Source organism: Diadema antillarum, unplaced genomic scaffold (genome assembly GCF_040938485.1).
Source record: "Diadema antillarum isolate AM-2024a unplaced genomic scaffold, OU_Dant_1.0 scf00000018, whole genome shotgun sequence".
Lineage (NCBI taxonomy): Eukaryota > Metazoa > Echinodermata > Echinoidea > Diadematoida > Diadematidae > Diadema > Diadema antillarum.
This window is the reverse complement of record NW_027270907.1, coordinates 1,051,506-1,066,073: the sequence shown is the minus strand read 5'-3', so window position 1 is coordinate 1,066,073 and position 14,568 is coordinate 1,051,506. Positions and strand designations below refer to the sequence as shown.

General features: G+C 39.6%; 1 protein-coding gene across 1 annotated transcript in view; it reads left to right on the top strand.

Moving 5' to 3' along the window:
* The first annotated feature begins 1 nt into the window (after window position 1).
* Window positions 2-14,568, top strand: part of LOC139727848 (sushi, von Willebrand factor type A, EGF and pentraxin domain-containing protein 1-like) — a 36,211-nt gene continuing 21,644 nt past the window's right edge. Inside the window, exons 1-7 of the mRNA XM_071638825.1 lie at window positions 2-170; window positions 1,743-1,982; window positions 5,692-5,895; window positions 9,995-10,293; window positions 11,258-11,462; window positions 11,851-12,012; window positions 13,136-13,297. Of these exons, the coding sequence (XP_071494926.1) occupies window positions 11-170; window positions 1,743-1,982; window positions 5,692-5,895; window positions 9,995-10,293; window positions 11,258-11,462; window positions 11,851-12,012; window positions 13,136-13,297 (1,432 nt within the window). The 5' untranslated portion in view covers window positions 2-10. The remainder of the gene's footprint in view (window positions 171-1,742; window positions 1,983-5,691; window positions 5,896-9,994; window positions 10,294-11,257; window positions 11,463-11,850; window positions 12,013-13,135; window positions 13,298-14,568) is intronic.

Below are 14,568 nucleotides of genomic sequence, written 5' to 3'. Positions count from 1 at the left end.
AGTAAACTGGATGGTACCAGTGCCGACTGACAATAGCGGCATAAGGCCGGATCTTGTCGGGAGCCACAACCCGCCGCACCACTTCCATATCGGGCTTACTGTCGTAACGTACGTTGCGACTGACATGGCGGGGCACACCGCCCAGTGCAACTTCACAGTGGAGATTACAGGTGACGAGTTCTCACTCAACGTGTGTATTTGCGATCAGAATTCTATTCTTCTGAATCAAGTAATCCATTGTAGCGCTTAAAGATTGTAACAGAAACTCCTATGGGAGCGCTGTGGCATAGTGAATAAGCTCCAGACTCCAATCGGAGGACGCGAGTTCGATTCCCGCCCAGTGCTTACGTCCTTGGACGAGTTGTTTTTACCCACCATGTCCCTCTTGCTTGACCTAAGTGTATTTAACGGGTACCTGGCAACACTAGGGTAATAATAATGAAAGGGCCCTCTTCTAGAGCAGTGGCAACACTAAAGAGGCCTACCCTGGATAAAGAAGTTCTCTATTATTAGTGGTATTTTTATTTAGTATGATATAAAATGATATCGATGATGATAGCTTTTGTTCTTGCAAGGACACGTACGTACAGCAGAATTAGTGAAAAATACCCAGGTCATGACATTTATTGTTCAGGTGACTCTGTAGGCTCCCTTTGCACGGCTGACTAGGCAGGGGTTGTATGTGGATGAATGGATTCCCACTTCAAGTAGAATCCCAAGAAGGCCAAGATTAAAAATCATTTTCACAAAATGTGGCACAACCAGGTCACAATTTCCAAGGAAATTTGTCCAGGAAGGTCAGTGTAGTATATCACATAATTTGGTAACAAGATGAACTGAAGAAGTTGGCCTAAAGCAGCAGATAAAGGTATAGTAGAGGAGAGGAGTCAAGCAGCTGCCTGGCGCTGCGGCTCGACATGTAAGAAGCAAAACATTTCCATGTAACGGTAAACCAAAATGGCCAGTCCTACGAGCTATCCCAACGAATTGTTTTCAAAGATATTCATCAGGTGATGAGCTATACCAACGAACTGTTTTTCAAAGATATTCATTAGGTGATATGCTATCAGCGTATCACCTATTGTGCTTGTCAAAATCTTCCTTTTTTTAGAATTGTTTTCTGCCAGTAATGACTGACAGATACCAAACAATGGAGCTTCCAGAAAAAAAAAAGTCTGCAGAGAAAGCCGCCGTTATCGGTGAAACCCAGTAGTTACGAATTATTCATTCCGATGTCAGTTGTTCTAAAGACTTTCAATAGTTCGTCTAAGCTAGGAACAAGTAAAATCTACTGATCAAAAATTATTCCAGTAGAGATACAGGTTTACAAAATCATTCTGCTCTGATTGGGTTATAATTTATGTAAACCAGAATTATGTTAATGCAGCCTACAGCGTTTGTAATCTAGGCCGAATTCCAGGTTCAATGAAATATTTCCTTCGCGCAACAACGCTGTGTAAACACATTAGTGGAATTATCTTTATATAAGACAATGTAGCAAATGGTTACCAGGTTACGATCATTGAAATTGCATGTACAGTGTACCTTTTTAGCGAAAATCACGTGATGAGCAGTTGACCAATCGGGTAGCAAGAATCCGTTTAGACAGAGTTAGATGTCGTATCAATTGCTATCTCATGTATATAGCCAATGGCGTTGTCGTCGTAGTTGTTCCGTTGTTTTATATTCATCCTAAGTAGAGGGGTAACTTCGTAATCTTTCCCGTAACCATGGTAACACAGATCAAGAAAACCCCAGAGTCCAGAACTGTTCAGATGACATCAACGAGCAGACTGCGTTGCCCACTGCCATCGTCACTTGGAATGACCCAGTGTTTGAAGACAATTCTGGTAACGTGATCATCACCCCTCCTGAGAACGCTTCCGGTTCAGCGTTTCCGATTGGCGAGCATGAGATCATATACACTGCAACTGATCCGTCCCAAAACGAGGAGACGTGTGAGTTTACCGTGAGAGTCACTGGTAAATGAAATTTATTGCATTTCTTATCAACCTTTTGACCAATGTAATGTCTTTACAGTTGAATATCATGTAAAAACCCATATGGCTTAAAGGGGATGGCTAGTAACTGATCAGTGGGAATCAGTGGGAATGCTGGGGAATGATTGTTTCAATCCTTGTGGGATTCATTTAAGAGTACATTATATATCTACTGTTGTGTGAAAATTGTTTTCTTCAGAACAGTCTCATATTCAACTAATGTGCAGTTTAATGCCCCGTCACTGTACAGGCATGCTAATCTGGAAACATTAAACTGAACTACGTTGGGTTCAGGCTGCAGTTCCTTAGAAAAGCAAAAAAGAGTACATGTACTGAAAATATAAAAGTTGATGACAAGACTGCTGTTTGCAAGCGATAGCAACAGATATTATTTTCTAGAAATCGGATCACAGGCACTCCACAGGATATCAAGACAATTTACATTATGATATGCTATAGTCCAGTTTACAAATTTCTAATGGAGGGATTTAAGTATAGCTACCGTTCGTAGACCATTCGTAAGTTCGAAACCTGGTCGATTGTCTTGTCCAAGATTTTTTTTTTAAAACTTAAGCTACGGTCACAAAGGTTCATACGAACGATGCGTTCGTACGAATGTCACTCTTCGTACGAATTCTGGAGTTCGTAGAGATTCGTAGATGGGGCACAGATTTTTAAACGACCTTATTACGAATTTCGCACGAACGCTGTTAAATTCGCAAGAACAACTTAAGACCTTTTAGAGAAACGAAATGATTTATGGTCCTAGAATTCTTACGTTTTTCGTGAGAATGTCTTGAGTTACTCTTTCGTCAGACCTACTGCCATTTTACGATTTCTTTTTGTCGTAAGATGGTAGTACGTGCAACTCACGGCGCTTTCAAATCATTTGTAAAAAGATTTACGATTTTTTTGTATATATAATTGTCGGGTTGTGAAAAAGACGTTGCCTTGTTCTGTCGAAAATTCTGTAACAGTTGAAAGTTTTATACTCCAAGATGTCAGTAGTGCCAAGGAGACTACAACTGCAGCTGCATCTACAAGTAGAGGAGGAGGAGGTTGTTACTCCAACTCTCCCCCTCTCACTCCTTCCTCCTCATCTCCCTCTTTACTATTATTCCCTTTCCTCTTTTCCATTTGATTGCCTTCTCTTTTGGTCCCATATTCAACGGAAATGCTCTCTGGTCGAACACCTAAAACAAAGTGAGGATTTGAACTTCGCACGATTGGCTTTATACCCCTAAAACTCAACAGTTGCACAAATATTGTGTACTACTCCTTACGAGTCCCCTACGAACGCCTTACAAACTGGAAGAGGTGTCCGTAAGAACGCCGTACGAATCTCCGTTCGTAAGGCATTCAGACTTAAGAGCCCTCTATGAACGACTTAAGGCGTTATTACAATCATCGTAAGAATTTAAGACTTCTACAAGTTGTCTCTCGACCCTGCAATATCTTGCGCAGTTCTTACGATGTTCGCACGACGTTCGTACATCCGACTTGCGAAGAGAGGGTTTTGTACTAAAGGCTCGGTCACAAATGCCTTTACGAACTGCTACGAACGCCGTACGAACAATTTTTAGACAATTTCGTAAGATCTTCTTAGGAAGGCCGTAAGAAACCAGCGTTCGTAGACCGTTCGTAGACCGTAAGTTCGTAGCCTGGTCGATGGTCTTGTCCAAGATTTTTTTTTTAACTTCGTACGAAACACTCTCTTCGCAAGGCGGATGTACGAACGTCGTGCGAACATCGTAAGAACTACGCAAGATTTTGCAGGGTGGATGGACAATTCTAGAAGCCTTAAATTCTTACGATGATTGTAAGAACGCCTTAAGTCGTTCATAGAGGCCTCTTACGTCTTTCGTAAGAATGCCTTACAAACGGAGATTCGAACGGCGTTCTTACGAACAACTCTTCGAGTTTGTAAGGCGTTCGTAAGGGACTCATAATGCGTAGGGACACAATATTTTTGTAACTGTTGAGTTTAGGGGTATAAAGCCAAACGTGGGAAGTTGTAATCCTCATTTTGTTCTAGATAGGTGTTCGAACAGAAAGCATTTCTGTTAAATATGGGACCAAAAAGGGAAGGCAATAAAAGGGAAAAGGGAAGGGGATGAAAAGAAAGAAGGGAGATGAGGAGGAAGGAGTGATAGAGGGAAAGCTACTTGAAGATACAGCTGCAGCTGTAGTCTCCTTTGAACTACTGCCATCTTGAAGTATAAAACTTTAAACTGTTACAGAATTTTCGACAGGACACGGCAGTGTCATTTTAACAACCCGACAAAAGATTATATAAAAAAAGATCGTAAATCTTCTTCGAATGACTTGAGAGTACCGTGAGTTGCACGTACGACCATCTTACGACCAAAAAAAAAAAAAAAAAAAAAAAAAATCGTGAGATGGCCGTAAGTCTGACGAAAGAATAACTCAAGGCATTCTCACGGAAAACATAAGAATTCTAGGACCATAAATCATTTCTCTAGAAGGTCTTAAGTCATTCTTGCGAATCGAAAACAGCGTTCGTACGAAATTCGTAAGAAGACCGTAAGAATCGGTGCCCCATCTACGAATCTCTACGAACTCCAGAATTCGTACGAACAGTGACATTCGTACGAACGCATCGTTCGTACGAACCTTTGTGACCAAATCTTGGACAAGACAATCGACCAGGCTATGAACTCACGAACGATCTACGAACGGTCTATGAACACTGATTTCGTACGGCCTTCCTATTAAAAGAAGATCTTACGAAGTTGACTTAAAATCGTTTGTACGGCGTTCGTAGCAGTTCGTAAATGCATTTGTGACCGAGCCTTAATTATGCCTAACCAAAAAAACAAAAAGTATTGTAATGATTTAAGCACTGACATAGCAACGCACCTGGCTAATTTCGTAAGCCATTGAAAGTGCTTTTGTTCTTCTTTGCAATTCCTCCCCCCCCCCCCCCATTATGACCGCCAGGCCATTAAACAGTGCTCTGAAGTCGAATTCATCTGTAGTTATTAGAGGATTCTTCTCTACTCTGAAATGACACACACACACACACACACACACACATACACATACACACAAAAGCTGCATGTGTACTTGATCATAAGTAGTACGCCTACCCATGCCTACTTATCATTAAATTTTATATAACGCCTGAAGAGGTCCTTTTCATTTGATTGGTTGTTTAACATTGATCATTCGGGCTATTTCACTATGACGTGCAATTGTGGCTCCATTTACCGTGCAATTTTTGATCCATGCGATTTTTCCATTGCACGCTTGCTGAGAGCCCGACACACGACGCGTGTAAAAACGCTTGCGTTTGCAGTGTGTATGCGACAGTGCGCTAGAGTCAAGCGCTCATATTAGTGAGAACCCTCGCAATCTCAGATTCTCTCTTGTTTCTAAATTAACAAAACATCAAAAGAAAATGACAAGGATCAACTTTAGGCGTTATATAAAACAAATAATAAATGTTTTTTTTTTCATTCGTGCAATGAACAGAATATTTCTTTCGATGAAAAATGAAATGTTTGATCCATTCAACAAGGATGCGCCTCGTTGAAGGGATCATCATTTCATCTTTCACCTCATGAAATTTTTTGTCCATTACACTCATGAACATTCATTATTTGTATACTAGTCGTTTGTGTTGGACTTTGAGATCCATCTCCCAGGCTCTTGTTCTTTGCAACCTCAGAGTATTCATGCCCGCCCTTTCCTCCACCACTCAACGGAGCCGTAGCCTGCACCCAGCAACTCGGAGGACAAATTTGCAAGATGTTCTGCAACAGGAAGTACAGATTTGTGGAGTTACCGGAACGATATTACAACTGTAGCCAGGGGAAGTGGCTCTCCGCATCAACCAGTACACCAGCTCAGATGCCGTGGCCAGACTGTTCACGTAAGATATTTCTGGTACAGTCTAAGAATTAATCTTGGGGGTGTACCACCCAAGAGTTTTAGATAGAGCATTACCAGACTTTCTATCTTATTATATGATTTTTAACAATAAAAGGACTCTTGCACTTTACAGAGAATGAGACGTCGACCGTACAGTTCAGTGCAATTTTGTGGTGACACCTGGACACAGTTTTTTTTTCCCCTTCCACAGGGTTCCTTTATTGAATAATATCATACACACAAATATATACAAAAAGAGATATGTATGTACATGCAGATTTAACACATGATATTCTTGGCCATTCTAAATACAATAAGAACAGCAAACAGTTACAAAAATCAATTATAAATTGCAAATTCTTTTCAAAGTGTCAGAAAATTACCTGACAAATCATTTCATAAGAAAACACAATCAGAAACATTTAGTAAAATGTAACCACTTTTTCATAAATTCCTTTTCTTTCAGATTTGTTTTACATATATACTTTTCCATATCATAATAACTTTTTATCGCTGACATGATTTGTTCAAAAACTGGCAAACAATTTTTGCATTTGGCTGTAAAAATTTCTTTCCTTACTATAATCATAATGCAATTGAGGGCACTGTTATTACGTCCATAAAAACCAAATAATTTATTTTGATTTGTAAGCTTAATATGAATAGCATTACGGGACAGCCAAAGCTCAAGCCTTGACCATATCTCGTTTGAATATATACAAGAACAAAATATATGCATAATTGTTTCTTCGCTGTTATTACAAAAAGTACATAAGTTATCTGTTACTAATTTAAATCTCAATAAAGCGTCTTTCATATAAAGAATTCTATTTAGCATCTTGAACTGAAACCATCTCATGTTTACATCGACAGTTGAATAAAAGGGAATTTGGTAATAAAAACTCCAAATGATATTGTCAAAATCAAACTCCTGTTTCCATTTTATAAGACTTTTACATTCCTTTGTCTTATGTTTCAAGAAAGCCTGGTAGATATGTGCACAACCTTTTTTCACTTTCAGTATTAAAAGCAATGTTTTAGGGATAATACATGTAGGTTCCATAATCTTAGGTATGACATTTTTATTATAACCAAATCGAATAGCATTACACAAACCATAATATTGAAGAAAGTTTACTTGTACATTGTATTTACGTTGAAAATCAAAATATGAAAGAAATTTTCCATCTGTTTCTAGAACATCGTTAACAAAACGTACCCCCTTAGCACACCTGGACACAGTTATCATAATTCTTCGGATCCACAACTGCCGTGTCTAACAATGCAAGTAATGGGTTGCATTTTCCTTGGGCCAGGTAAAAATACGGTCATTGACCTTCTGATAACAGCGAGCTTTAGACTTGCGATGCGGATGTTCATAGATATATATTAAAAAAAAAAACTGTTCTGCGCATGCGCAAGATCGCTTTTGAAAATCGATCTTGCGTCGTCTGAGTTTTCACGACGGTTCTGCACCAAATTCACGACGCAGAGAGCTACTGGCAGCAATTCTCGCTATCGCCAATGACGTAAAAAGTACCCGGATGTTGATTTAAGCGTCATTTACGGTGCATTATGGGATAGTCCGGTAGCAAAGTCACTTCCGTTCGTACGCGCGTGATACGTGACTAATGCTATTTACACACACAACCGACTGTATTCTACGTGTACTTCCGGTTTTCTCGACTTGAATTACAGCTTTAATATGATTTGAAATTTCTCCATTCTTAAGAAATTGCTGTTAATACGACTATTGGTTGTTGCTGCGAAGCTGCCATGTGTTGTTCGCACGACAATAAATGAAAAAAATCTGCAGATATAGGACCCTTACTGGCATGCGAGACGTGACGTGGCCGCGTGGGTGAAGTTTGCGGGTGACTCCACAGCGCAGTACGTGCACGCGCGACTTACTAGTAGTGGTAGTACATGTATTATAGTAGCACTAGGTAGTAGGCCTAGTGCCTACGCTTCATTGTACGTACTTACTTGGAAGAAATTGCTTCGGAGACAGGATAAGTTCGAGATCACTGTTCGTTCCCGATTGCGTTCGCGACATTTCGACAGAGAACAAATGAAAAAAAAAAAGATGGGCATTCCATGACGATAATTATACTGTATATCCAGGTGGGTGAATATTTTCCAGCATATTTTCAGCGTATGCAGAGATGACTGATCTGTGATGTGCACATCGATCGCATGATCAAGCAGTACGCCGTACCGGTATGTGTTATGTACAATGTAATTAGCTTACTAGTATGCGCTGCGTGCAGTGGTGCATGTTGACCGAAATATCGGTCTGTATCTGTCCGTCGGGGAATGTTCCGCGGAGACTGCGTCTGGCTTCACCGATCCCCTCCGATCTCCGATCTCCGATCTCCACTCTTTTAGGAGTCCTCCGGACAGACGGATCTTTCTGTCTATGGTGCATGCTAATGCAAGGCCGGCCACCGACGGGGACTACAGTGTACGAGTATGACAGGCCTGGCCAGCGCCACTCGCTGGGGATGGCTCGGGCGGTACACATGCAGCGGCCTACAAGCTACTGTACTACTATCCGTGGTCGGCGCTGCGCTATAGGTAAGGTACACGTACGCGCACGCTAGCGTTGTGCAAATTATGCCCCGCGCCGGAAGTGCCCTTGCTACCAAGTGCACTAAATCTTGACGAAAAAGCCACATCCGGGTACTTTTTACGTCATTGGCGATAGCGAGAATTATCATGTATTGGAGCGCCATTTTACTTTGTGTAGGCTGCACCTATACATGACGCATGGATAGAGGAGAACGGCCAACGCAATCGTCGTCTCAAACGTCTTCGTCGCAAATCTAAAGCTCCCTGTTCGAAAGTTAAACTCCAAGTGTCACTGAACTGTAATGATAAAAAAAAATGTCCTTCATCCTAATGGACAGACAACAGAAAAGCATTTCTTTACTCATGCACAAGCACATCACGTCTATACGAAAACACAAGATAGGTAACTGACTTTTCACACATACACACATACACACACACACACACACACACACACACACACACAAACACTTATAACCATCATGAATAGAAAACCCCAAGGTATTATCTAAGTGATGTATCGACTGTAGACACAAATGCCCGAATTCACGAAGGTGGTACAAATGAAACCATGGTTTATTAAACCATGGACAAAAACTACGGAGCGCCAAGTGTCGCTTGGAATATTTCGTTACGAAATCAGTCATTTCGTTGATGAAATGATTATTTTGTAACGAAATGAAAACATTTTGTAACTAAATGAACATTTCGTCCACGAAATGATAATTTCGTCCACGAAATGATAATTTCGTCAACGAAACGGTCATTTTGTCGACGAAATGACCACTTTCGTAACGAAATATTCCTTGCGACACTTGGCGCTCCATAGTTTTTGTCCATGGTTTATATCATGGTTTCAGTTGTACCACCTTCGTGAATTCGGGCCATAATGTTAAGACAAATAAGGTATGTTGTCATGCCAACAATAACTCATAGTAATACTTCCCTTGACTCAATTATTTAACCAGTATTTGATTTAAAGTTTTTCATAACAAGTAATCTCACACAAGATGTAAAGATAAATGAATACATTGTTTTAATCTTTTCCTTTTTTCTTTCTAGTAGATAAAGATGTACATTAGCAAATGACATGTATTAATAATTTATAGCGGGTTTTACGAATACCTGTCTCAAGTGGTTGTAGGATTTCATTTCACCTACCAACACGTGACCAGTATACATTTCAATTTTTAATGAACTCTCATCAACATAGAATAAATACTTAGTCAGGCCAGGGAGGTAAGACGAGGCCTGTGAATACAAATAGTACTGCATGCGTGCGGTATTTTTTCTATAATACCATGAAAATTCGAAGATTTGACTATTCAAAATATTTTTTTTTAATTGATCAAAAGCAAAATTGCCAAAAAAATACGATGTAAAAAAATTCTCGTAAACCTATGAAATCCTGATATCAGAAAATAATGACTTTCAATCCTCTCTTACTTTCAAAAGAGAGAAAATCTAGTACAAAAACAAATAAAAACCAAGTTGAGTTTGACAGTGCTCTTGCGCTTTATTTCTACCAGAACCGCAAGCTAGAACAGCGGAAGTTAGACTGTCGGTCCAGTTTTACCGTGGCAAATGTAAGCGGACGTCTTTGGATCAAATTACGGATAAATTCGGGAAATACTTCCGCAGTTTGTTGTCGGAACTTGGAACAACTAGCACGTCCTGTGGTCCTCACTCCGTCTGCAATTTTCAGGATCTCAATATCACGTGTGGTCAACGCAATCGACGCAAACGACAGGCGATTACTGATGACATATTAACACTGACTTTCACGTCATCCGTGACGTCAAACACAAACTTCGCAGACGTGGACGAGGTACTTCAACAGGTTTTTATAAATTAAAGTGTTTGCAGGACTGGGGACAATCGTTATAAATTGAAACATGTCACGGACAAGAAAATGCAACAATCTACTTTATTTAGTCTCTATGTGATCTATTGGATTTATATGAAAAAAAAAAGTTTCCTAAAGAAATCCTGTTTTACCAAAGTTCTTTGTACATTGTATTCTTGCAAAGAAATAAGTTGCTGAGTATATAAATTGCACTGAAATTCGTATATATATATATATATATATATAATTAAAGATATATTCAAGATATGTTATCGAGGAGAGAATGTTGGTTACTCGCTAAAGGGATCATTGGATTTCATTACAATACTATTGTACTATTGATTCAATCATCATGATGATTCCAGGGCACAAATCGGGTTCAAGGCTCTTCGTAAATGACGTAATTATGCCAGCAGTATCATACCACCAATCTTCTTTTCTTTTGCTCAAAATTTGTTACAGTCATAGCAATAGCATTTTGAATTGCCTAGTAAAACTTCGATGCTTGGCTGACAGTGATGTTTTATGCTCTAAGTGCAATAATTACTGTCAAGATCGTAGAGTTAGGGACTTGCGCGATTTGACAACTGGTGACAGATGCTTATAAAGTGTGCTATACCTTATCTTCAATAATTTTCTTATAGGAGTGCGAGTTGAACGGAAGATCGCAATTAACTATGCGTTAGGAAATAACGAATGTACCTTTCAGCCGAGAGAAGACAAGAGTCTAAAGTTTCCATTTCATTCCCTGTACTACTGTGCATTTATATTTTTCAAAGGAAATTGTACAGATAAGTTCCGGGTAAATAGTCATTTGGAAGAACTACTTGCCAAAATAGGTTTGACATGTCGACTATTATTAAGTACTTAGTAGTTGACTGCCGAATGTTACAGAAGTAGACGAAGACCTAACACAGTGGTTGGTATTAAACATCTGTCTATCTAGGGCGCACCCACAGCACCGCCGATCTTCGATACTCGAGCTACTTTGGACTTCCTCGTTACGTCGATACAAGACTTGGTGACATCCGGGAACTTCACTGTTACGGTGGACGACGTTCCGTTATTGCCTGCCGCAGAAACATTCACCGTCGGCGAATATTACTCAGCCCCTTGTGATCCTGGCTTGGTTTTATCGAATGACTCGTGCTGTAAGACCAGAATCTTCTTCTATTACTTTTACAAGCAGGGGGTATGGTCTGTCCAAGTCTTTTTTTTTAAATGCAGTGGCAAATTAATTTTAACTCAAACTCAATTTTTAGAAATCATGGACGATATCATGCATGCATGACACAATAATGTACGCAGTATTGTGATGAAAATGCATTTTGCCATAAGAATACTGACATGCGTGATACAGATGCGTCATAAAAAAGTCCTAACTGTGTGAAAATAAGTTAACATGAGTCATCTGTTTTCCTGTTCTCTTTTGTTTGTGTGTGTATGTCTTTGTGTTTGTGTGCTGTTGTTTATTGTGTGGGTGTGTGCTTGTGTGTGTGTGTGTGTGTGTGTGTGTGTGTGTGTGTATGTGTTATACAGTGCCATGCGCACCGGGAACAAGACACAACCAGACATCTGATACCTGCGAGAGATGTCCCGAGGGAACTTATCAAGACGAGTACGGCCGGACAGTGTGCCTCAGCTGTCCCGAGGGAACTTCAACGGCCGCAGCGGGAAGCAGAACGGCTAAAAAGTGCAAAGGTTGGAAAGAAATTAGAGTTAATTCAGCCAAATATCCACTCAACACAAATTAAAGACTGCATTTCCACAAAATGCAATAGCAGCTAATTCCATATTGATGTAAACACTGGAATGCGCGAAACTGCTGTGCACATTGGTCACTCTGTAGGTATCATATTCAAAAATCTATTTCCATGTTTTCCAAATACGATCATCATAAGAATAATGCTGAGAGGTCAAACTAGACAAAGACAAAAGAATAACCAATGCCAAAAACCAAGACATATGAATCTTGATGCCCTCCTCATAACAGAGACTTGAACATGACTGCAATGTACGTGATGCATGGCGTTTTCTTATCTTTTTTTTTTCGCAGGACGAGTCCCCAGGTTGCGAAGATAATGTTGATATCGTAATAAATATATTCATCAAACTATTCATCATTACCAGTGTCCATGTCGAAAACTCCCCATTCCATGACAACCCTTTACAATCATGCGTAATGTTCCAAAATTAAGTATCTCGATTGTTGTCCAGCTCAGTAGAAAAGGGAACACTAGGTCGTTATCATTCTATCAGCGTCCGTTTGCAGAGTAGTTCAATATAAGGAAAATGAAAAATGAAAAAGAAGAAACAGAATATTTTTAGAGCGGTACACCAAAACACAAGTAGTGATTTACATAGTTAAATGCAAACATCTGAACATACACTCAATGAGAAATCCACGGCATTATTCATTTCTGTGAATTAGGAATGATAATAGGCCAGGTCTTAATGGACTGAATATGGGTATTATTTCTTCTTCTCATAAGTATCCTTTCAATGTTCATTGTCCCATTGAATGCGTGTCAATACTTGGAATTTAGTTTTGATGCAGAGCTGGTAGTTGTATTATAACATTATATCGTGACAGGCTTCTGAAAAACGTTTCCTGCTTTCAGTAACAAATTTTGGTCTAAATAATATTTGTCTACATAATGGTTGGCCTGAATATATCAAATGCTTATATTCAAATGTGTTGACCAAGTCTGTCTCTCAAAGAGGACTGTCAAAGTACACTTGGTACCACCATATTGGCCACTCTGTCTGCGAAATGAAATCATTATTTTCCTGTCCAATATCTCCCCCACATTATATCCCGCAGCCATGTGTCAGCCAGGTACCTTTTCGAGGACGGGAATCAAATCGTGCACTGCGTGTCCCAAGGGCTCGTACCAGCCGCATCGCGGTAGCACGTCTTGCATGGCCTGCCCGGATGGCCTGACCACCTGGACAGTCGGCGCCTCTTCCACAGATCACTGTACAGGTAGTTTGTTCATGGAGCTGCTACCTATGGTTGTCTCTTTTTAGTTCGGCGTGACCTAAGCCCCATCAGAGCCAGTCCCGTGTCCAGCCGGGCTGGGCTATCTACATATGTGGCAAAATGCGTATTTTTTTTTGTTGTTGTTTTAAATAGAAAAGAAAATAAGAGAGAAAAAATGGGACCCTATAAAAACTAATAATTTGCCCCAGGCAATACTGACATACAAGACTATCGTACTTACATCTTAATCAATTCAAACATTATTATTAGATATACAGTACAATGTCTCGACGAGGGAGCTCATTTGGGATGTCTCCACGAGGGAGGTCATATTGGATGTCTCCAAGGGGGAGCTCGGAATATCTCCACACAGGAACTTATGCAAATTTTAATCATTACGGCAATATTTAACAATAAAAATAGTCATATCTCCAAGAAAGATCTCATAATAAGTGGATACTATAAGGGGAGAGTATCTACGCTGATGAATTACCTCACTTCCATCACACACACACACACACACACACACACACACACACACACACGTAACCACAAACACATATACATAGGGATCAGTCCAGAGTGATGTTGAGAATATGGCATGATAAAGTTTTACCGAAAATACACACATTTACAAATATGTTTTACAAGATAGAGAAAAAATAAAATACAATACTGCGTATTCTAACAAAATCTAATCATTTTGATTTTAAGTAGCGATCCCTTGATCATTTTTGCTGTGGTGTTTAGATCTGCCTTCAAAATCATGTCCCGGCCCTAAGGAATATCGAATCAGATTCGAAGTTTTCTTTCCCTTTTTTACCCTCTGCATGTCAGATTTTTTTTTTTCAGATCCTTCAAAGGTATTTTTATTCTTTGTTATCGATATAGATCTACATGTAGTAATCATTAATATTTCAAGATCAGAGAAATCTATACACTTCAGTCACACCGTCCTGCCGTACAATGTGTTCGTGTGCCTTCGGGTATTTAGTTGTAGATATACTCATATTTTTGTCTTATTACGGCGTACAATCGACGCCGACAAGAAAAGCAAAAGGTGAACGTCATAAAGCAGCCGTCTTTTCTGTATTTGTTTTTCAATAAAAGTGAAAGCAGCATCTATAGAAAAACCACTCAATAATAGTGATGCTCATGATAATGATGATAAGAATGGAAATGATGACAATAATGATGACACTGATAGTAGTATTTATGAGAGTAATACATTATGTTTGTTTCCAAGAACAAAAACAATTTGGGGAAAAGAAGAA